Source organism: Peromyscus eremicus, chromosome 16_21 (assembly GCF_949786415.1).
Source record: "Peromyscus eremicus chromosome 16_21, PerEre_H2_v1, whole genome shotgun sequence".
Lineage (NCBI taxonomy): Eukaryota > Metazoa > Chordata > Mammalia > Rodentia > Cricetidae > Peromyscus > Peromyscus eremicus.
The window spans coordinates 6,619,368-6,640,774 of NC_081432.1; the positions used below are offsets into that span (position 1 = coordinate 6,619,368).

General features: G+C 41.1%; 1 protein-coding gene across 3 annotated transcripts in view; it reads left to right on the plus strand.

Annotated features, from left to right (window-relative positions):
* Zfand3 (zinc finger AN1-type containing 3) overlaps positions 1-21,407 on the plus strand; it is a 242,145-nt gene that overhangs the window by 187,527 nt on the left and 33,211 nt on the right. For all 3 annotated transcript variants that reach the window (XM_059281469.1, XM_059281470.1, XM_059281471.1), the window contains one exon: positions 2,402-2,467. In XM_059281469.1, the coding sequence (XP_059137452.1) occupies positions 2,402-2,467 (66 nt within the window). The remainder of the gene's footprint in view (positions 1-2,401; positions 2,468-21,407) is intronic.

The following is a 21,407-nucleotide window of genomic DNA, read 5'->3' on the forward strand; positions in this document are numbered from 1 at the left end:
TCAGTTGAGGTTTTTTCTGCCTAAATGATTCTAGGTTGTGTCAGATTGACATAAAACTGGCTAAAACAGTGTCCCTAATCCAAACACCCAAAGTGCTCCTAAATCAGACACTTGGGAGACATAAGACATAAGAGAAAATTCCAAATTTGATCTCATGTCTTGGGCCACTAAAGATACTGTGTACAGTTAGCTCAGGTTATGTGTACAAGATCTAGGTGAAGTATAATGGAATATGATGTTCAGTCTTGGGACCTCCTATCCTCAAGATAACATTACGTATGAAATATTCCAAAATCGACTAAAAACATCCAAATCCAAAACAGTTCTGATCCTATTTTGTATAAAGGATTCTCAACCTGTATTCTATTCTTTGCAGTCCCTTTATATTATACCTCCATTAAAAAGTTTTAAAAATCCATTTGCTTCCCTAATTAAATTATCCACCAGCATTGTTAAATGTCTAATGTCTACATAGTTATGACCAAACAGGTGACAGTGACAGATGACAAGAATTTTCATGAAAGAGAAAGTGATGAGACCCAATAGCAAGCCTCCCAGTGTATGAAGCCTTTTTACCGAGATGGCCCATGATCCTTTTGGCTAGTGACAACCTTACTGTTGCTTTTTATTGTGAAAGAAATGAGAGCGGCAAATGTCATCTTCGAGAAAAGCCTGTTGTGTCCCACAAATGGGGATGCTGCCAGTAAGAACAACAACAAAATACATGGAAGCAGGAGCCACAAGTCAGAGTTCAGAAAATCTGGAGAACATAGACACTGTCTGGTTTGCGTACGGCTTGGCTCACTGCCTCTGCCTGTTGCTCATTTGCAGTTCTCAGGTGCCCTTCTCAGCGTCTCAGATTTTAGTGTATTTAAGCTTTCCCTGGGGAAAGGTGACCTTTGTAGGAATAAACATTCAGTTTGAAATACCCTGTCCTCTGATTGGTCTTTTGAATTTTTCTACTTTTCTTGGCATTTTCAAACTCTTGCTTTTTTCAGGTGATGTTGGCCAATGGTGAATGTCCTTCCTCCTTTTTTTTTTTTTTTTTTTAAAAAAAAGATTTATTTATTTATTATGTATACAGGAGAGGGTGCCAGATCTCATTACAGATGGTTGTGAGCCACCATGTGGATGCTGGGAATTGAACTCAGGACCTCTGGAAGAGCAGTCGGTGTTCTTAACCTCTGAGCCATCTCTCCAGCCCGAATGTTCTTCCTCTTAATTACACGTGACATTCAATATCTGTTTGATGCTTTGGCAGTTGATTCTTTTCTGTCCAGCCATTTATTGTTGCTGTGTATTGTTCTTATGTACATAAAGCTTGCCTATAAGATTGCAAACTCTGTGGGACTAACCTGTCTGGTCCACCGTGGGCATTTGTCAAGTGCTTTAGGAAGTTACAGCATACTTCTTTGATTCTTCCTTCTTTAAATATGTCCCTTCTATGACTTATACTGTGTAAGGGTTGTTGCCATTATGTCATATAAAGTCTTGTCATACATGATATAAAACTGTGCTAAGTAACTGTTTTCCTTTGCTAGTCAGTCACTTAAAGAACCTTTTCAGAATAATGTAACATCTGTCTGTGCAGTCTGTTCCTTTGTGGTCACTAATATTGCTTTCTCAGGGCAAGTTGAGAAATACTGGCATCCATATTTGTACAACAACTTCCTGTTTTCCAAGGTGGGGCATAGCCGTTGATGAGGGGTAATCAGTAGCAACTTAATGTTGTAGTGCCTGTCCTTACCCTGCAGAATTCAAGCCGCCTTCTACTAACTAAACTCTTTTCACACTCTGGACCAAATCTCTGAGCCCACCAAGATCCCATGAAGACACACTTGTCCATGCTTCTTAGTAGAAAGGAAATATCCTTCCTTGATCAGCAGTATTTTCTTTATATACTAAAACAATCCTTATTTCTTCTGATAAGCCCTTTGCTATTCTTAGGGAACGCTCTCTGAGTAAGGCTAGTTTTACAGTAAATTCAAAGTACAATGACCACTGAAATTAAAAAAGGACACATGCTTCCCTGTTTGCTTAGTGGAAGAACTCATTTCCCTAAAAATTGGGTAATTTCTTCTCTCCTGGATTTGAATTCTAATTAAATTTTTATTCTTTAACTTCTCAACATTATGTGAGACTTCATTCAGATTGTTTTATAAAAGGTGCATTATTCTGTAGAAAGGCTGGGACTCTGGATTCCATTGCTAAAGCTAAAATACAAGCTCTTTAAAGGAATGCATGGAAGTCATCACCTTCTTGCTGCCGCTCCCAGCATATCTGCAGGTGGAGCCTGTCCTCTGTAGGTTTCTCTTTCTTATTCGTGGTGGCAGCAGTGGGCATGTGGAAGGTACCTGACTGATGGGCCTGTTTTTCTTTTTGTTTGTTTGTTTGTTTCTAGGTGGGCCATGCACAGACACAGCTCATGTCTCGTTAATCACACCAACCAAAAGATCCTGTGGTGCAGGTATGTATACCATCCTTACCTGAATTCTTCCCAGAAATTAGCCGCTGGTTCTTACTTGGTATGCATACTCCAGAGGATTTTCTAATTGTTTTTATCAATTACAAAATGATACATTTTGTACTTGGGGTTGGGTAAAGTTTGAGTAGAAGTGAGAGCAATGTTCCTAGGAGTCTTGTTGACTGAGTAGTCCTGGTAGCTAGTTCCAAGTAAGTGGGCATGGAAATCGACCAGCTTGCTAATATCACAAGGATGTTAAGACATAAAAACACGGTGTGAAATGCAGAGTATTGCCCAGCTGTCTTAAGTCCTGGATCTCCTAAAAATAATGATGAAAGCATAAAGAAGCGTTATTACAAAAGTAAGTACCAGTTTGTTTGTTACAGTATCTTAGTAGTTTTGGGAAATTACTTGTTGATAAAGCCATGGTGTCTGCTGAAACCAGTCTTCTCGGATTGATGATGCTCCAAGTATCTTTGCATCTGTGATATTTTTATTCAACATGAAGTCATGAATCTTGTAGCCCTTTACAAAGAAGTTCTAATGCCCACTGCTCCCTTAGCCTATGGCTTATTTTAAATGGTTTGCCTTTCTAGTAATGCTACCTGCTGTTTAAAATATCTCAAGGTTTGTATTCATATTATATTGTTTTCTAAAGGTCACAGTCAAGATGGTCTTCATAACTTAATTTAGCCCTTTAAAACTGTCAAACAGAAACAATAGAAACTGTTTCAGATGCAGCTTTAAGGCCTTAGCTCCTGTAAATATGGTTGCTATGGATGTTTATGCAGACCATATTTGTGCAGACTCAGTCACATCCAGGTGCTGAACTCTAAAAGAATTTGATTTTACTTTTTTCTTCCACATGGCCAGCTTAGAGACAAGTGGTCTAGCATGCTATCATTATTCCTGTGCACAGTGAGCAAGCTCTACCAGATAGAGTGCACTTCTCTGCTTGATTGAGGTACAGAACAGTTGCCCTAGAGTGAGTTCGATTGTCCTCATTGGCCAGTGGGAGGTTGGGAGACCAGTTCTGCATGATGGTTCTCATTCCTCTTTCATAGATGAAATGATGTTGGGTACTCAGGACACTGAGTGGGTTTCCTGAGTAAGATTGCTAATGAGTATTGTAGATAGGATTTGAATGTCAATCTTGCAGATGCTAAAACCTGTTGTATTACATTATGTCATATTATTACTTATCACATTTTTATTGTATGCCCCCCCCCCCCCATAGTAGAAAAGTATGTCATTGATTGAAGTTTAGAAAAAACAAAACACAGATTTGGTAACAGTGTATAGTAATGTAGTTTAAAAATGCAGTTTCTAGAACCAGATCAGGTTTCAGTGGGGTGTGTGTGTGTTTGGTTGGTTGGTTGTTTTTTGAGGCAGGATTTCTCTGTGTAGCTCTGGCTGTCCTGGAACTTGATGTGTAGACCAGACTGCTCTTGAAGTCAGAGATCCACCTGCCTCTGCCTCCCAAGTGCTGGGATTAAAGACATGTATCACCACTGCCTGGCTTTTTTAGCCATTTATATATTGGTTTGTTTTGTTTTGTGTTTTTCTTTTAAAAGTAAGTTGTCATTTCAAAGTTGTTTATCATCTGTAAAGTGGGATAATAAGGCTCAGTATAAGAGAGTATTGTACATAGCTCACATGTTAGCGGTTGAATAGTTCATTGTTTAATTATTTATAACTGCAGTAGTATTTTTTAATGTTATCAAAATACCTGGCAGAAATAAATTAGGGGAAGAAAGATTTATATTGGCTCCTTGTTGTTGGATTTTCTTTTATTCTTTTGTTCTTTTGGGGGGCCCACCACCCAGCTCCCAAATAAATCACACACATTCTTAATTATAAATGCCCAGCCTTAGCTTGGCTTGTTCCTTGCCAGCTTTTCTTATTTTAAATTATCCTGTCTACCTTTTGCCTCTTTTTCTTTCTCCTCCCAGATTTCTCCTTCTATATATTCTCTATACCTGCCAGCCCCGCCTATCCTTTCTCCTGTCATGCTATTAGCCATTCAGTTCTGACAGTAACACAACTTCACAGAGTTAAACAAATGCAGCATAAACAAAATAACATAGCTTAAAATAATATTCTACAACAGCTCCTGGTTTCAGAAAGATTTCAATCCACTATAGCAAGGAAGCTGTGATGTGTGAGGTAGAGCCTATTTACATAGTGCATACTGTGAGGCAGGGACTGGATGAAAGCAGTTGTGGGCAAGGCCTTCAAAGGCCTTCTGCTTGCAATGGGTTTCCATACCCCATGTTCTAAAAAAGTTGCCACTAATTTCAAATAGCATAAACACTAGGGGACTGTTGAAAGCACGAACCTATAGGGGACATTTTAAATTGCAGCCATAGCATTCTGTTTCAAGTCCCTAAAGACAGATGACCAACCTACAATTTAAAATGTACTCAGTCCAACTTCAAAAATCCCCACAGTCTTAGCACAGTTCAGAAGTCCAAAGTCTCATCTGAGACAGCAAGCAAACTTCAATATCCAGGTGAACAGATTACATGTACGTCTTTCTAAAGGGAGTTACAAGGATATAGCCAGGAAAGGGTGGTCCAAAGCAGGTTCAAAAACCAGCCGGGAAAAATGCCAAACCTGTGAGCTCTGTGTCCACCATTCAGAACTTGTGGTGGCATCTTCTGAACTCCAGCAGACTTGGGCAGCTTTGCCATTTGCAATCCCTTGTAGCCTCTTCCTTGAACAAGTTCCTCGCAGTGGCTCTAGTTTTTCCTGATGACATCTCATGCTCCTGGCTTCTCCAACACCCCAGCATCTCTACTTTACCTGATGCATCACCTTTCCATCTTCACACAACCTACTCAGGAGTTTCCTGAGCTCAATGGTGATGGTGGTGTGGTGGAGGAAGAGGAGGAGGAGGAGGTGGTGGTGGAGGTGGAGATGGTGGTGGTTGTAGTGATAATAGTGGTTTTCCTTTAAACCTTGGTTCAAACTCTATAACTCTTGAATTCTATGTGCCTATAAAAACCAACAAACACTACGTGGAAGATGCCAGGTTCCCCCTCTTACCACAACTGGTAGTCCCTTGCCTGGGTGTCTGAACCCTACATGGCCCTTTTCCAGAAGGGTATCTGTAGGATCTCTCTTCAGATACTCAGATTTTATCAGAAGTCTCTAAGGAGTTTTGAGTTTCTCATTTGTTTGTTTGTTTGTTTTGAGACAGGGTTTCTCTGTGTAGTCCTGGCTATCCTGGAACTTGCCTTGTAGACCAGGCTGGCCTTGGAACTCAGAGATCACCACGCCTCTGCCTCCTGAGTGCTGGGATTAAAGGTGTGTGCATTATGAGTTTGCATTTTTTTTTTTTAATGGTGGAAACTTTGAAGGGAGGAGCCTTGTCCTTAAGACACCTTTTCTGTTACCTCATTGAAAATTTTAAGAGTTTTTTTGGTTTGCCTCCCTCCCTCCTTTTCTGCCTCCCTCCCTTCCTCCTCCCTCTCTCTCTTCCTCCTTTTGTTTTTTTGAGACAGGATTTGTCTGTATAGTCCTGGCTGCCATGGAACTCTGTAGACCAGGCTGGCCTTGAACTCAAAGACCCACCTGCTTCTGCCTCCTAGTGTTGGATTAAAGATGTGTGCCACCACCTGGCTGATGCGTTAATCTCAGCCATAGTTTAGTTTGTCCCCAGTTCTAAACACTGGTGTGCTCTTTTTCTTGCCAGGGTGCACCTTCATCAAGTCTTTCTACCTTGTTTAGTTGTTTAAGTTAGTGGTATCTGACTAGGGGGACAGGTGTATATAGAGGAATTTCTAAACAGTCTTATTAAATAAGAAACACAGAGCCAAATACAGGGGTGAAAGCCGTAGAGATCAGAGCAATAGTGATAGCCACCAAACTAATCTTAGCTCACCACACCACCATAGCTTCCCAAGAGAACCAAACCAGCTTCTTCCTGTCTAACCTGCACCTTTATTGCCTTACTGTTCTGCCTTCTCATTGGCTCTTAGCCCAGCCACCTCACTTCCTCATAACTGTCTGTCTGTACAGACCTCCAGGTCTCTATGGTTGGTACTGGGATTCAAGGCATGTGTCACCACACTTGGCTGTGTCCTGGGACGCACAGAAACTCTGCCTGCCATGTGATCGGATTAAGGGCATGTGCTATCACCCCTGACTTCTGTTTATGGCTGGCTATGACCTCTGATCTCGAGGCAAACTTTATTTATTAACATATAAATAAAATATCACCACATTTCAGCACAATAAAATATCACCACAGGTGTAGTCTGTGAATAAGGACACACAGGTGTAGTCTGTGAATAAGGGCACTGGTGTAGTTTGTGAATAAAGTTACACATAATGTAGTTTGTGAGACATGAAGAACACTAATAAAAGCCTTTATCTCAGCCATTTAAAATTCATGTTTTGTAAATTCAGTCACACACATTCATATATATATATATCTGAATGTACACATAAATAACATAGAAAGGCATATGGACATTTTAGATAAGAGTGTACAGTGATAAAAGGTTTTTTGTTTTTGTTTGGGTCTAAGGTCAGCTTTAGACTTGTTTTTGTTTGGCTTAGTAAAGACCTGAGTGGTTAAGTAGGGCATCCCAGTTTGTATTTTTAGTGAGTTCATTAGGATCTGGTAGAGGATAATGTCGTAACTTGGGTGGCCAGCAAGTGCAGTGGTGGTGATACAGAAATGGCTTGGCTTGCAGTCATCATTGTGAGAAAAGGGGGTGGGACAGAGGGAAAGGGAGGAGACAGAGAGAACACAGGAAATCCTTTGTAGTAGCTCTAAGATGCAGATTGCAGATAGGAGCCCTAATGACAAATTAAAGATCAGTTCTACTCATGAGCTGCTGGAAAGACTTTCTGAATCTGGGTTTTAGCCATGCAGAGCCTTTTTTTTTTTTAAAGATTTATTTTATGTTTATTTTTGTGTTTGTTTTTCTGCATATATGGATATGCATCACATGTTTTCCTGGTGCCCAAGAGCCCAGAAGAAGACATTGTCCCCTGGAACTGGAGCTAGAGAGGGTTGTGAGCCACTATGTGAGTGCTGGGAACCAAACCTAGGTCCTCTGCAAAAGCATCAAGTGCTCTTAACTGCTGAGCCATGCCCCCTGCCTCTATTATTATTATTAAATTCAGTATAACCCTTGGTAGGTAAAAATAAGCAGCATCGTGATAATTTTGGTTTTTAATCAGAAAAAAAAATAAGTGAAAGGTTATTCAGTCTTGGTTGAACACTAAAGGGTCTGTCAGCAAAGGCCTAAAAGATGCTCTGTGTGTCCTGGGTTGCCTTGGCCAGAGAATGAGAGTACAAGCACACCACACCTACAGATGACTGCAGAGCCCACTTTTCTTCAGAGAGCTCTGAGTGTTTTGCACACGTTTCCTTGTTAATTCTCAGAACCATCCTGCCAAGATCAAATGTGCTGTAAAGGAGAGTCTGCTTCCTTGGCAACAAGCCACTAGAAGAATTCCTTTTGTCCTTCATCTTCTCTAATCACCACATGGTACCAAAAGCATGAGCGTGGTGGTTGTAGCTCTGGTCAGCATCCTTTCACAGTACCAGTTCTATGTAGAAATTCATGTGGTCTTATTTTTGTGGTTAAAGTGTTTTGTAGGAAAGCTGGGAAGTTTGGCTTTTTCTTAGGCTTTCTTGTTTAAAGATTTATTTACAGCTATAACAAAAGAAAAGTCCTTTTTTCTGGGGTGTGATATTCATGAACCTCAAAATTGAAATTGGAGTGGACATTGTCTTAGGGTTTTATCACTGTGATAAAAGTCCATGACCAAAAGTAACTTGGGGAAGAAAAGGGATTTATTTCATCTTACAACTTTCTGGTCACACTCCGCCACTGAAGAAAGTCAAGGCAGGAACTGGAGCAGAGGCAGTAGAGCAGTAGTAATGTTTACTGGCTTGTTCCTCCTGGTGCACTCAGCCTGCTTTCTTATACCATCTAGGACCACCTGCCCAAAGACAATGTCTCTTTTGGTGAGCTGGACCTGATGTGCCTACATTGATCATTAGTCATTAAAGTGCCCTACAGACTTGCCTACAGACAGTGTGAATGGAGGCATTTCTCAATTGAAGTTGTTCCCAGATAACTCTGACTTGAGGCAGGTTTAAAAACAAACAAACAAACAAACAAACAAAAAAACCTATCCTGGACAAAGAGGCAGGGAACCATGCCTGGTTTTAGATTGCTTTGGAGAAAGTCTTATTATCTAGCAGGATCTTTAAGCAGTGACTCAAGGGACTCAAGTGGTGCACTGGGTGTGTCCAGGGTAGACCTTTTGGCATATGGGAAAGGGAAAGCCTCTTTAGCTGACTACCCCATAAGGCTTTTTTCCTTCTATTTTACAGTCCCCTTTTCTCTGAAGTTTAGATGAGAAAATATTCACAGGCAGATTTGACTAGAGCCCACAGCCAGCAGACTTTCTCCATTGTATCCACACTTCCCTTTTACTCTCTTCCAGCATGTATGTTAATTAGATAATACTTGCTGATACACTTGAAAAATGATGATTTTAAAATGTTGTTTGTATGTTGAAATGTAGTTATAATTAGTAGAGTAGCCAGTGAAATAACTATTTGTGGGGCCTGAGATGAAAGCAGGTGGAATTAGAAAGTGTCCCTTTAAACATCAAGCGCTTTTCCCAGAAAGTACTGTCTCTGCACCCTGTAAGAAGCACAGAGTGTATCCTGGCCTGCTCGGTTTTCTCCTCCTCCTCTTCCCTACATATTTATCCTTTTGGGTCACCTATTTTTCCTTTCAGTTCAGTGACAAAATGACAGACTAGAATAGCCTTGTCTTGTTCATTGTTTCTTTTTTCCTCCCCAACCCTTTCTTCCCTATTTTTAGGAAGCCTGCTTGTGATATTGTTGTGTGTTCTTACAAAGGTAGAAGAAGCCCCTTCCACCTGGGAGTTGAGAGAAGACTGATGTGCTAAATGCACTTCATATCAGTGTTCAGAAGCCAGTTAGAGGGAATGCTTCATTGCTCTGTGTTCCAAGAGGTTCTATAAAATCCTTTCAACTGATTAAGAAGCTAAAGGGGGGCGGTGTTGAGTCAGAGGTGTCCTGCACATCTCACAGAACCTGTAGTTGTATAGTTGAATTCCACATAGTCAGTATTCATGAAAACACTTCAACTGGTGCATTGGACCCTGAAGAACTGAGTCAGTGATCCAAGCTGTAGTGGTCAGTAGTATTCACCATAGGTGGCTCTGCTAAAAAATGACGTCCTGTCCTCTCTTCTCCAGGTGTGAGCTCAACTGTATGTCACTTTTTCTTTCTTGTTGGTTCTCCAGATAGAGCTCATCCTTAGGTCTGCAGTCTCAGCATTTGAGACAGAAAATTAGAAATTTGACCTACTTATGTAATACACAAGTTCCCATCAGTAGAGTATTAGGGAAGATATAAACCTTTCTTTTTTATTTGCATTTAATGTAACCATTGAAGAAAGATCAAAACAGTAAATCTGCCATGGCAAGGAAAAAAGTATTAACAGATTTTTTACCTTGTGCGTTCATCATCTTTGGTCTTCAGGGAGTTCATTTGATCCTTGGAGTTGGGGGGCAAAATGAATATAAAATATTTGACAAAGTTGCAAATTTTTTTCCTAATTGAAAAGGTACTACCTTGCCGTGTTCTGCCCAATTAAATAAGTACTTCCCACTGAAGTCTATAATGGTATGTCATAGTGGCTGACTCCGGCCAGGATGTGGGTTTTAATAGTTGAGGAGGTAAAGGGAAGTGGTCTATGCTGTATTTTGTATTGGTTATTACTGGCTTGTTTTTCTATTAGTCAGTGTGCCTCAATTGTTTGTGTTAGAGAATGAAATGAGGGACTGAGGCACTAGATATGTGATGACTTGATGCTGGGCATCCATGGTATATGGATTTCAGAAAAAGCCATGGAATACGTCCTTGTTTTTACCTGTGCCCTTAAATGGGAGCAACATCATCTTGCCCCCAGGTGCATGAGTCTGTGTTATAGCTTAGCATCTGATGTGGCTTGTTGCTGTTTTAGAATGGCATGGGGGAAGGGGTGGATGAATGAAACACTTGACCCTTGAATTTTAACCTTTCCTGTCCTTGTGCTTTGAGCAAATTCAGTTTGCTTAGGTTCATGAACACACTTAGAACATTTTTTAAAAAAACTTTTATGGTCATTTCTTTTATCATAGCTTGCACTCTTACCAAGGAGAAAGAGGCCCAAACACCCATTAATGAGCTGTTCTATTGCTCCAATGGGGCAAGAGGCCCGAGCCTACACCATTTCTGAAGGATGTTGAGACGTTTACTACTTTACTCCTCTTTGGTGCTTTTGTGTTTCTCTGGGTGTTGGCTGGATCTAGACAGTGCTGTTCAGGTGCTGCTGCTGCTTAGATATGTGTGCTTGTTAGAAGGCATTGGGACAGGAATGTAGCCTTGTGGCCCCAGCAGGCTCACCAGAATGAGCACTGTAGAACAGCCCCAAAGCTGAGGTATAAATCTTCGGTGCCTGGCAATGATACTACCCATTAAGGAGACTTTTTTTTTTTTTTTCCTGTCCTACTCGGTTCCTGGCTATACTAATAGAACAGCACATCAAGCAAGGCTGTAAATAAAAGTTATTACCTAATAGGTGGGTGCCGAAGTGGAACGGACGGAGCTGAGGCATGGAGGCCTTATTACTGCTCATCAGCAATTACAAACAGGATAAAGTGTGTGGGACTTGAGCTGATGCAGCGGCAGCTAATAGAGGCTGGGATGACACTGGGCCATGAGAGGATGATGTATGCTGATGGGGTTTTACTGCCTCATCTTGCTGCTTGCTTTCAAGACAAGTTGTGTTATCTGTTTTCCTGCTTGCTCATCCATCTCAAGGGAGACAGTCCCATTGCCTCTCCTGCCAGTGGGTGGGCTGCTCGTACTCCTCCTGCCTGCATCTGTGTCTAAAGCATCACTTTCAGGAGATAAACATCTCTGGAAATACTTCATTATCATGGCCAACTAACATCATCATCTTACTGGATTGCTTGCTGTGGTGGTTGTGGAGCACATTCAGAAGCAAGTGTTTCTATGGAGTCTAGGATCAGGTGGGGCACTGTCTGTTAAATAATCACCATGACAGAGTCCTATAGTTGAATCTACAACATGCAAAAGAAGTGACGTTGCTTGCCCCTGGAAATTCAACCACAAAGAGACAGATTAAATTCAGAAACAAATATAACTAATTCCAGCTTTAGAGAGCAGCATACAAATAATTTAGGTTTATTTTAAAAAGTAAAGACCGAAGTGTGGTAGTATTGTGTTCCCCAAAATATTGTGCACCCTAATAAACTTATCTGGGGTCAGAGAACAGAACAGACACTAGATACAGAGGCTAGAAAATGGTGGCGCTCACATCTTTAATCCTAGCATTCTAGAGGCAGAAATCCCTCTGGATCTTTGTGAGTTCAAGGACATCATTGGAAACAGCCAGGCATGGTGACACATGCCTTTAATCCCAGGAAGTGAGGGCAGAAAGCAGAAAGATTTATAAGGCGTGAAAACCAGGAACTAGGCTGGTTAATCATTCAGGCTTTCTAGAAGCAGTTCAGCTGAGATTCATTTGGATGAGGACTCAGAGGCTTCCAGTCTGAGGAAACAGGATCAGCTGAGGAACTGGCGAGGCGAGGTAGCTGTGGCTTGTGCTGCTTCTCTGATCTTCCAGCATTCACCCCAATATCTGGCTCCAGGTTTTGTTTTTATTAATAAGACCTTCTAACATCTTGCTACACCGAAGCTAGAGCGATGGCTCAGTGGTCAATAGCTCTGAGTACTTTTGCCTAGGATCTGAGTTTAGTTCCCAGTACCCACATTCGGTGGCTTACAATCAATCACCTTTGACTCCTCTTCCAGGTGATCTGGCCTCTGCAGGCTCCTGCACACATGTGGTGTACAGGCATATATGCTCAGGTCTTGCATGTGTGCACACATACCACAGGAACAAGCATAACATGAGGTAACCTTTAAAGAGGTGACTCCTGCCTGATAAATTCTTAGAATTCAGAACCCTAGAATCATTAGGCGTGATAAAGGGACACTGGGGTGTGGAGTCAGAGACTAGCAGCAGGATTGTGGTTTGTGTGAATAGAAAACTTGAGGTACAGCAGCACTTCAGAGTGTCATATAAACAGCTTGAGATTGAGAAATTGAGATGATGCAGTGCTGCTCAGCTCTGAGCACCCCCAACCACAGCATTCAGACCCTGGAGACAGACGCTGGCATAGAGCACAAAGGAGTGCTTTTGAGAAGGGCATCCCAGTTTGATCCCAGAGGTCAGGTGTTCTGGTTGTTCAGCTCTTTGTCACAATCAGAATTGCTGCTGGAGAAATTGTAGTTTTGTTGTATAAAATACAGGCTGAAGGGAGAACACTGTCACTCTTTTCTTTGATGCCTTAAGCTATAGAGTAGGTAAAGACACCTGATATATGATAATCTTATTGTCAGAAGCCAGGCAAATTAAGAAGTAATGTTAGAGATGGGTCCTTCAGTCTGTAAATGCTTTGCCATTGGGCAAATGTAGATTTTCCCCTTTCCATACAAAGTAAGATTTGAACCTGAAGACAGATGCTTGTAATCCCAGAATTTGGAAGGTTGAAGCAGGAAGATGAGGGGTTCATAGCCAGCCCTCAGCTATATAATTAATTAGAGGCCACCCTGGGTGACCTTGTTTTTGTTTTTTTGTGGTTTTGTTTATTTTTTCTTTTTTTTTTTTAAAAAAGAACCAACCATAAAATTTTATTTGACAAAAAACATCCGTCGATACTGATTTTGTTGGTTATTTATGAGTAGTGGCCAGTAGAATGAAGAAAGAGAGATGACTCTGAGAAAGATGTTTATATGAGTAACTGACAAGATTTGACAGTTGATAAGAATTGGCTGAATAAAAATGTAAAGCATAAACCAGGAACCAAGGGAAGATGGGCTGATGACCGGGAGAGAGTGCAAAGGGAAACGGTTGGTACTGTTTTCAGTTTCGGATTTTAAGCTAAATTTTACATCCTTGTAGATCAGCACTTCTCAACCTGTGGGTCTTGACCCGTTTTTTTTTTTTGGGGGGTGGTGAAACATATCAGATTTCGTGCATATCATATATTTACATTATGATTCATAACAGTAGCAAAATTATAGTGATGAAGTAGCAACAAAATAATGTTATGGTTTGGGTCACCACGACAAAAGGAATTGTGTTAAAGGGCTGTAGCATTAGGAAGGTTGGGAACCACTGTTGTAGATAGTAATAAAATTAGAAATAGTGGCCTGTTTGAGGAACAATAACTAACTTATGCAAATTGTTAAGGGAATGAATACAAGAAGCAGAGCACTGAGGACAGAATGTCAATGAGGAAGCTAGAAAGGAAAAAGGCTCCCTGCAGGATTGGGAAAGGTTCATAAGAAGAGTTAGGAGGTGGGGAACTAGGGAAAGCTGTTCTTACAGCTCACAGACCACTGGGTGGACTGACAGAAAGAAGTCTGTGGTGTGGTGGGAAGCCAGAGCTTGTCCAAGATCATTCTTTTCTGAGTAAAGGCGTAGACAGAACCATCAAGCTAGAAGTAGCTACAGTAAACACTGGTGGACTGAGCAGGAAAACATCTCCAAGTAGTAGTAGCTGGTCCAGATTTGTAATTCAGTGATGTAAGTGTGTGTAAACCAAATTGGCACTTTCTTAGAGGAAAGAGCAGAGAGGGGAACATGGGTGTAGTATGCCTCTGTGTTTTTAACGAGGAACTTTGAAGTTCACCGTGTGAGACACAGTAGGTAGCATGTCATACCATCAAGTGGGTTAGGAGAGAGAGCACCAGTCCGTACAGACAGTCTTTGTCCACACAGCCAACCAGTCTCTCCTGGACACTGTGTTACTACTTCATATGCAGAGAGAACCTTACAACCCGGGAAGAATCCTTTCTTCCAGCCCTACTTTGGTGAACATTCAGTTCACACTGGTCCTCATCCTGGTGCTCATAGTGTATTACTCCTTTCCTCTTCCTTCCTCCTCCCTCTATTTATTTACTAATTTAATCATCTGTCAAGTTCAGCACCATCTTCTCTAACCCGTCTGTATTTCTGATTAGAGAAACCCTGTTCCCTTGCATTAACTGTTTGTTTTGTCCAGTGTTGTTTGTGCATGCACATGCGTATGTTCAGCTCCACACCACAGGCAGGTGTTCCATGTTATTACAGGTGGTTCACAGAACAAGAAATCCAGTAAATGTCATCATGTGCATGGTTGTGACTCTCCAAATGCTCCCTGCCAGACCACCAAGTTCTGTATAGCAGAGATACATTTCAGTTTTTATAGGTCTGGTCGGTACCATAGTACCTGTTCACTTGAAAAAGAATGTTTTACCTAATACCTCGTTGGTTGTCAGGTTCTGTCAGTTCCTGGCATGTTACCCTAGTGCTGCTTTCTTGCTCTTACCCTCTTAGATCCCCTCAGTGCACAAGTACAGCACCAAAGCTGGGCAGCAGAGGAGACTGGGAAGTGTCCTCTCTGCTGCAGCTGCTCCAGAGAGTTTGCCTAAAATCCTATGACTGCAGTCTCCTTGTTTCCCGGCATTTCATGTTATCACTGAGAAGTCAGATGGCATTGGTTTTAACTTTTACAAGTAAAGTATCTGGAAATTTTTCATCTTTATATTTATAATCATATTTTTAATCTTTGTTGTCATAGAATTTATAATGAAGTGTTTAGTGGCTAGGCTATCCTTTGTTTCATTCAAGATTTGAGAGCTTGGTAGGTGCCTTAAATATGAAGTTCAGAGTCACCCTTCTACTCCAGGAAGTCTTTCTCCTCTCGCTGGGATGGCCGGCTGAGAACCTCTCTCCCCGTTCTCACTGTGTCGGCTTCCTCCTTCGCTGGCTGGGTAATTCTGTTTATCTTTCAACACTTCTTGGGACTTTATTCCAGTCATCATACTTGTTCTCTGATCCTGCTCTGTAGTGCTCTGTCCTTGTTCATGACATAATTGAGGACACAGTTCTTTCTGTCTTTGTAGGGCTGCTCCCTTTGCTGACTCATCTTGAGGACGTTTTTCTGTTTACCTTGTTTTCCATGCTCTGGTTCTCATTTGCTGAGCTAAGTGTGGTTCTCTGGTGGCATCTAAAAAAGAAGCCTTAGTTAGTGCAGAGGGTGGGTTCCTTCTACCATGTCTCTTGAATGGGGCTGTTAGTAGAGGTTTTCCTTGGGATGGAGTCCAGTAGGTATGCTGACTAGCAGAATTAGTTGTAAGCAAGTTGAAAACTGTTGTCAGGTGTTCACATTAAGGAAGAGAATGTGGGTCTGAGAGACCGTGGACACACTGTGTCTGTTCAGCCTGTTCAGTTCCTTTATAGAAAGCCTGGCCAGAATTTTGCCAGGCAGTGGGCTGGCTGCCAGCCCAGAGCTTGCAGAATCACACACCACTTCTGCAGATACGCTTTGAGTGGTTCCCTGGCCTTCTGCTCTGGTTCTCAGAGACGTTCCCCCTTCCTGCTTTTTCTGAGACCAGCTTTGGGGTTTTCTCTGCTCACAGTGGCTTGAAGCTGCCAAAGTCAGCTGTGATCTCCATAGCCCACTGAGAACATCTTTAGAACTTGGTTTAAAATTTCTTTGCTGAGGCTGGAGAGATGGTTCAGTGATTAAGAGCAGTTGCTGGTCTTCTAGAGCTTGTCAATGAGCTCACATCTGCCCATAGCTTTCCTTTCTGGTCTCTGTGGACACCTGTAGACACACACACAAAATCCTTTAAAAAAAATCCCTTGCCTGTTAAATATGTTAAACACATATGTTTATTTTATTGAAATAAGTTTATTCTTCATGTTTTTTTTTTAAATGCTTTTTCAGATTCCTTCTGAGAAAGAACCAGAAAATACATTTAGGCTGTATGGTAGTCGCCCCTGTCCTCCCCATGTCATCCCCCTGCCCCATGTCGTCCCCCTGCTCCATCAAGTACTTTGCCACTGAGCTGTGTCCCCAACTCCTTTTTGACTTTTTATTTTTTAAGACAGGTTTTGTTTGTTCTGTTCTGCTTTTGTGTTTTTAGTCCTTGTTTTAAAAGTTAATTTCAATGTATATATTAATGAAAAGCAGTCCTTTCAGAGTTTTCACAAGCTTGCTGTGTTTAAAAATAAATATGCCTCATTTCTCAAGCTCTCTTTTTTTAATGTATACTTGCATATTTCTCTTTTAGCACAATTTAGAGTCCATAGCAGGTTACCCATTTTTGTGTGGCTAAAATCATGGTTTAAAAGAAGACTTGCATCTAAACCAACAACATGAGGAAACACTTTAGCCAATAAATTTGGTTATTTATGATTAAAAATCAGAAAGTTTAACCTTGGAGACATTTTTGTCACGGGGGACCTCGTATTGTGATTAGTTATCTGAACAGCCAAGTGCCTCTGTGGACTCCGTTAACCAGCCTCCCACTATATGTGTATAATTATTTTTGGTACACGCACATGCTCTGCTATAAAAGCTTCTTTGGCCTTATGCTCCCTGCCGTTCTGAATTCTCTGTTTCATTACCACTGTCCACCTACAGAGTTTCAGAAAGCCATTCCCAAATAGCAGAACCACAGCTTAGAATTTGAAATAAACCACATCTCTATTAACTCTACAGATGGGGGAATTAGTTACCTGTTAGGCATTTCCCACATTCATCTGCCCTTTCTGAACTTATTAAAAATGCATACATGTATAAGCTAGAAGTGGGGCATTGAGCTCAGTGTGTCCATTTCTGTTACTCCAGTGAGGGCAGAGGATGTAACATAATCTTGATGGCCTTTATACCTTGAATGTGGCACATGTTCACTTGATAGAAAATATACTGGCAGCTGCTGATTTTTTTCTCTAGAAAAAGTTGAACTCTTCTCCAAAGATAATGTTATTACATCATAGTTTGAATTATGTATCTAAATATACAATGTGGCTTTTAAAAGATATATGGTTGGGGAGAGATTAGTGTACTAGAAGCTGAATCATAGGTGCATTTGTTTCTAGCCTGGCACAAACTGGTAGTTCTTGTAACTGACAAGATTCAGCTCCACATTTCCCCATGACAGCTGTTGATAAATGCATTTGTAGAAGAGTAAAATCACATTTTAATGTCTTAGCTGTCCTCATTCCTAGAATAGCAGTTGAAGTAATTGACATAATTAAAAATGGATCCTTATTGGGTTTGGAGGGATACCGACTAGGAATGACCTGTCAAAGTCTATGACAGATCATAAAGCATACTTAGAGGTAAGAGTAGGCCTCACAAACCTGGAAAAGGGTGTCACCTCCCTGTTGTCAGCCTCAACTGTCTGTTACAAGTTTTCCCATCACACCATAAGTGTGGTCAGTGTTTCTGGGAAGAAGTTCAGAAGGCTCTCTGCCAGTCATCTGCAAGCTTGGTTACTCTGGTATATTATGTGTGGGATGTTCTTTTTGAACGTAATTTCAGGCTTACCAGAGAAGTTAGGAGAGTGTGTAAAATTCTCAGGTACTTCCTATACAGTTAGTTCTTCAGAGTTGATGTTTTTAACCACACGTTTCTACCACTGTTTATGTCTACACATACCTATATCCCTTATTGAGTAAGTTGCAGATTCAGTATTCTTTCACATCAAATCTTTAATGTGTAATTTCTTAAAACCAAGAATTAGTCTTATATGATTATGATACAATTTTCAGAACTTAAAGTTTAACTTTAATGTAATACATAGTAGTTTTAGTACGGTTGTTTGAAGTGTGGACAGCTTGATAAACCTTTCATCAAAGCAAGCTGAGCAGCTGGGCGTTGGTGGCACACACCTTTAATCCCAGCACTCAGGAGGCAGAGACAAGTGGATCTCTGTGAGTTCGAGGCCAGCCTGGTCTACAAAGTGAGTTCCAAGACAGCCAGGACTGCTTCACAGAGAAACCCTGTTTTGGGAAAAAAATAAATAAATACAAAGAGTTACATGTTTCAAATATGTGTGACAAACAGTTTTCATAATAATTTTTATTAATTCTTCTCTTAATTTTCTAGCAGCTCATTTTATGAATGGGGTTATTTCTCTCTCCTTTACAAACTTGTTTTATTTATTTATTTGTTTATTTTTTATTTATTTGTTGAGACAGAATTAATTGTGTAGCCTGGCTGTCCTGGAACTCACTGTCCAGTAGTCTAGGCTGGCCTCAAACTCCTAGAGATCCACCTGCCTCTGCCTCCTGAGTGCTAGGATTAAAGGCGTGCGCCACCATTGTCTGGCAGTTTTTGTTTTTGTTTTTTTTTTAAGGTGGCTTTCTCCCCTTGGTACCCTTGGTAGAGCCCATGATTGATGCAATCCCAAGTATGGAGTGCCTGCTGCTCTGGCTCTGATTGAGAAAAGGCTACAGTGTTCTTTCTAGGCACAGGGGAGAAATGTGAATTTAGGTTCAGTGTAGCCTCACTTCAGAAGTTGTTGAAATGTGGCACCTAGGTTATTTATTTATAGGCTTAAGGATTTTCCCTGACACTAATGAGTCAAAGGCTAGCTTTTGGGTAGAAGAAGCTAAGTGATAGGTTGGAAGAGGAACTGAATTAAGCTCAATGCTAAATTGGAAACAAAAATAGTTTAAAAGCAAATGAGCTGTTTAATTTTAGCAGCTACTCAGTCATGCATTCAAGCTGATTTTCTTTAAACAGCAAAATAAAAATGTTCAAACATTTTCCCTTTCATTAAACCTGTAGCACACATCCCCTAGACGCCAGCTTCTTATGACAGGATTGCCATCATGAGGAACCTGCCTTTACAGAAGTCAGCTCTTCTCTTCCTTCCTTATTGCTGTGCTGAGCACCAATGTAGCCAGCCCTGTAGCTGATGCTGTACCTTACCTGGAAGCTTACATTGTAAGTCAAATAGGTAAAACAATTGAAGATTTAAAAAGCCCTCCAAGGAAGGATAAAATGAGATGGTTTAAATGAAGGACTTTAAAAATAACTCATGAAACTTGAATAGTATCTCATTTATCTCTACCCATTTCCATTCCCTGCTCCTATAGTCAGTGTTTCTGTGTAAAAGATGGGTTGTCAATCTTTTTGACAAAAACAAAACAAAACAAAATAAAAAAATCAGCTTAGGGTCACACCTGGGCAAGTCATTTGGTGCTTTGGAGACCAAGATGCTGGAGTATAATCTTTTGAAGACACGTGATCTGTCTGTACCTTCAACCCTCTTCAAATGTTAGGCAGCAACAGGAGGAAGAAGCTGTAGTTGTCAATTACCCACTGTCTCAGAGCAGTCCTAAGACTCGAGAGGCCTGCTGTGGAAACCTCTAGACTGAATGGGATTGGAGCATAGAGGATCTACTCTACACTTTTAGGAAGCTTAGCCCTTAAATTCGTGTTTTGAGAAACTAAATACAAACAGTATTACCCACCCTCTACATAATTACATGAAAATAAGTGTGGCTGTTATCTATTCCGTGAATACATAAAGATACAAGTCTTACTTTTGTGGTAGTACTGAAGAAGATTGTACAGCAGAAATTCAAGACGGTTCTTTTCCTGAGTTCAAGTCTTTGGATTTTCATTCTCGCCACTGGTTTGTAGTCAAGAGATAGCAGTTAGAAGGCATGCGGCTAGCAGGTAGTAATCTTTTTTCTCTTGGGGTTTCCTTCCTCTTTCCTTCCCTTTTCTCCCCTTCCCCTCCTCCCTCCACTTCCTGAATGCTTGGGTTCTAAATTTGGGCTTCCATGCCCAGATCTCTTGAGTTTATCTTTAAATTTTTTTAAAAAATAATTATATGTATGGATGTTTTTGTCTGCGTGTAGGGCTGTGTACCATATACATGCCTGGTGCCCGAGGAGACTGGAAAATGGTGTTGGATCCTCAGGAACTGGAATTACAGACAGTTGTGAGCCACTGTTGGGTACTGGGAATCAAACCTGGCTTTTCTGGAAGAGCAGCCAGTGCTCTTGTCTGCTGGGCCATCTCTCCAGCCCCTCCCCCACCCCTCCCTCTTTTTTCCTTCCTTCCTTTGTAACCCAGGTTTGTCTCAGACTCACTATATAGCTGAGGCCGACCTTGAATTCCTAACCCTACGACTTCTATCTCCTGAATGTTAAGATTACAAATATGTTTACCATACCTGGTTTATACAGTGCTGGGAATCAAACCCAGAGCTTTGTGTATGCTAGGCAAACACTCTGCTGAACTATGTCCCCAGCTCCTTGAGTTTCTCTGTTTTTCTTTTCTCTCTTTGTCTCCTTAGTAGTGTTTCCTTAGTCTGTGTTTTGCTCTACTGTGCTGATAGTTGTAAAAATCAGTGCTTTATAATACTGAACTCTAAGGTAGCCAAGGAGGTCATAAAAAGAAAAGCTTGTAGATTGAAGGCTATTAGCAGTCTGAATAAGAAGTGGGGGATCTGTGGGGATACAGTTCAGTTGGGCTGGCAGGAATGGTCTTGCTAATGAAGATGCCAAACTCAGGAAGTGATGCTAGGCCCCAGAAGAGGACTGCTGTATTTATTGCTGGCCTCACAGACTCTCCTGACTACCTATCTCTTGGGATTTAGCACCTGGTCATGCCCTGTTGGTCAATAAAAGAGGCACTTAACAGACCAGGGTGGTGACATACAGGCTTCAGAATTTATAGATTTGTGGGCTGTGGGGGCCCATGGAAAGTTGAGGTGACTTGGTTTGCCTTTCCTGTTTGTTAAAATAGAGTTTCAAATGAAGTTACTTAACTTGGTTCTGAGCTGTTTATACCATCCTACAAGTAGTCAATAAAGATTGATTGTGGATTTTTTTCCTACAGTAACATGACAGTGATTGAAATCCAATATTAAGCCCAAGATGTGACAGATAGTACAAGTTAACATGTCAAGAAAGAAAGACAGACAGAGAGGAGGGGAGAGGGAGGGAAAGAGGGAGGAAAGATGATTTTATTATAAGTTAAGTTACTGTAATTGCAGAAATTCAGAGAG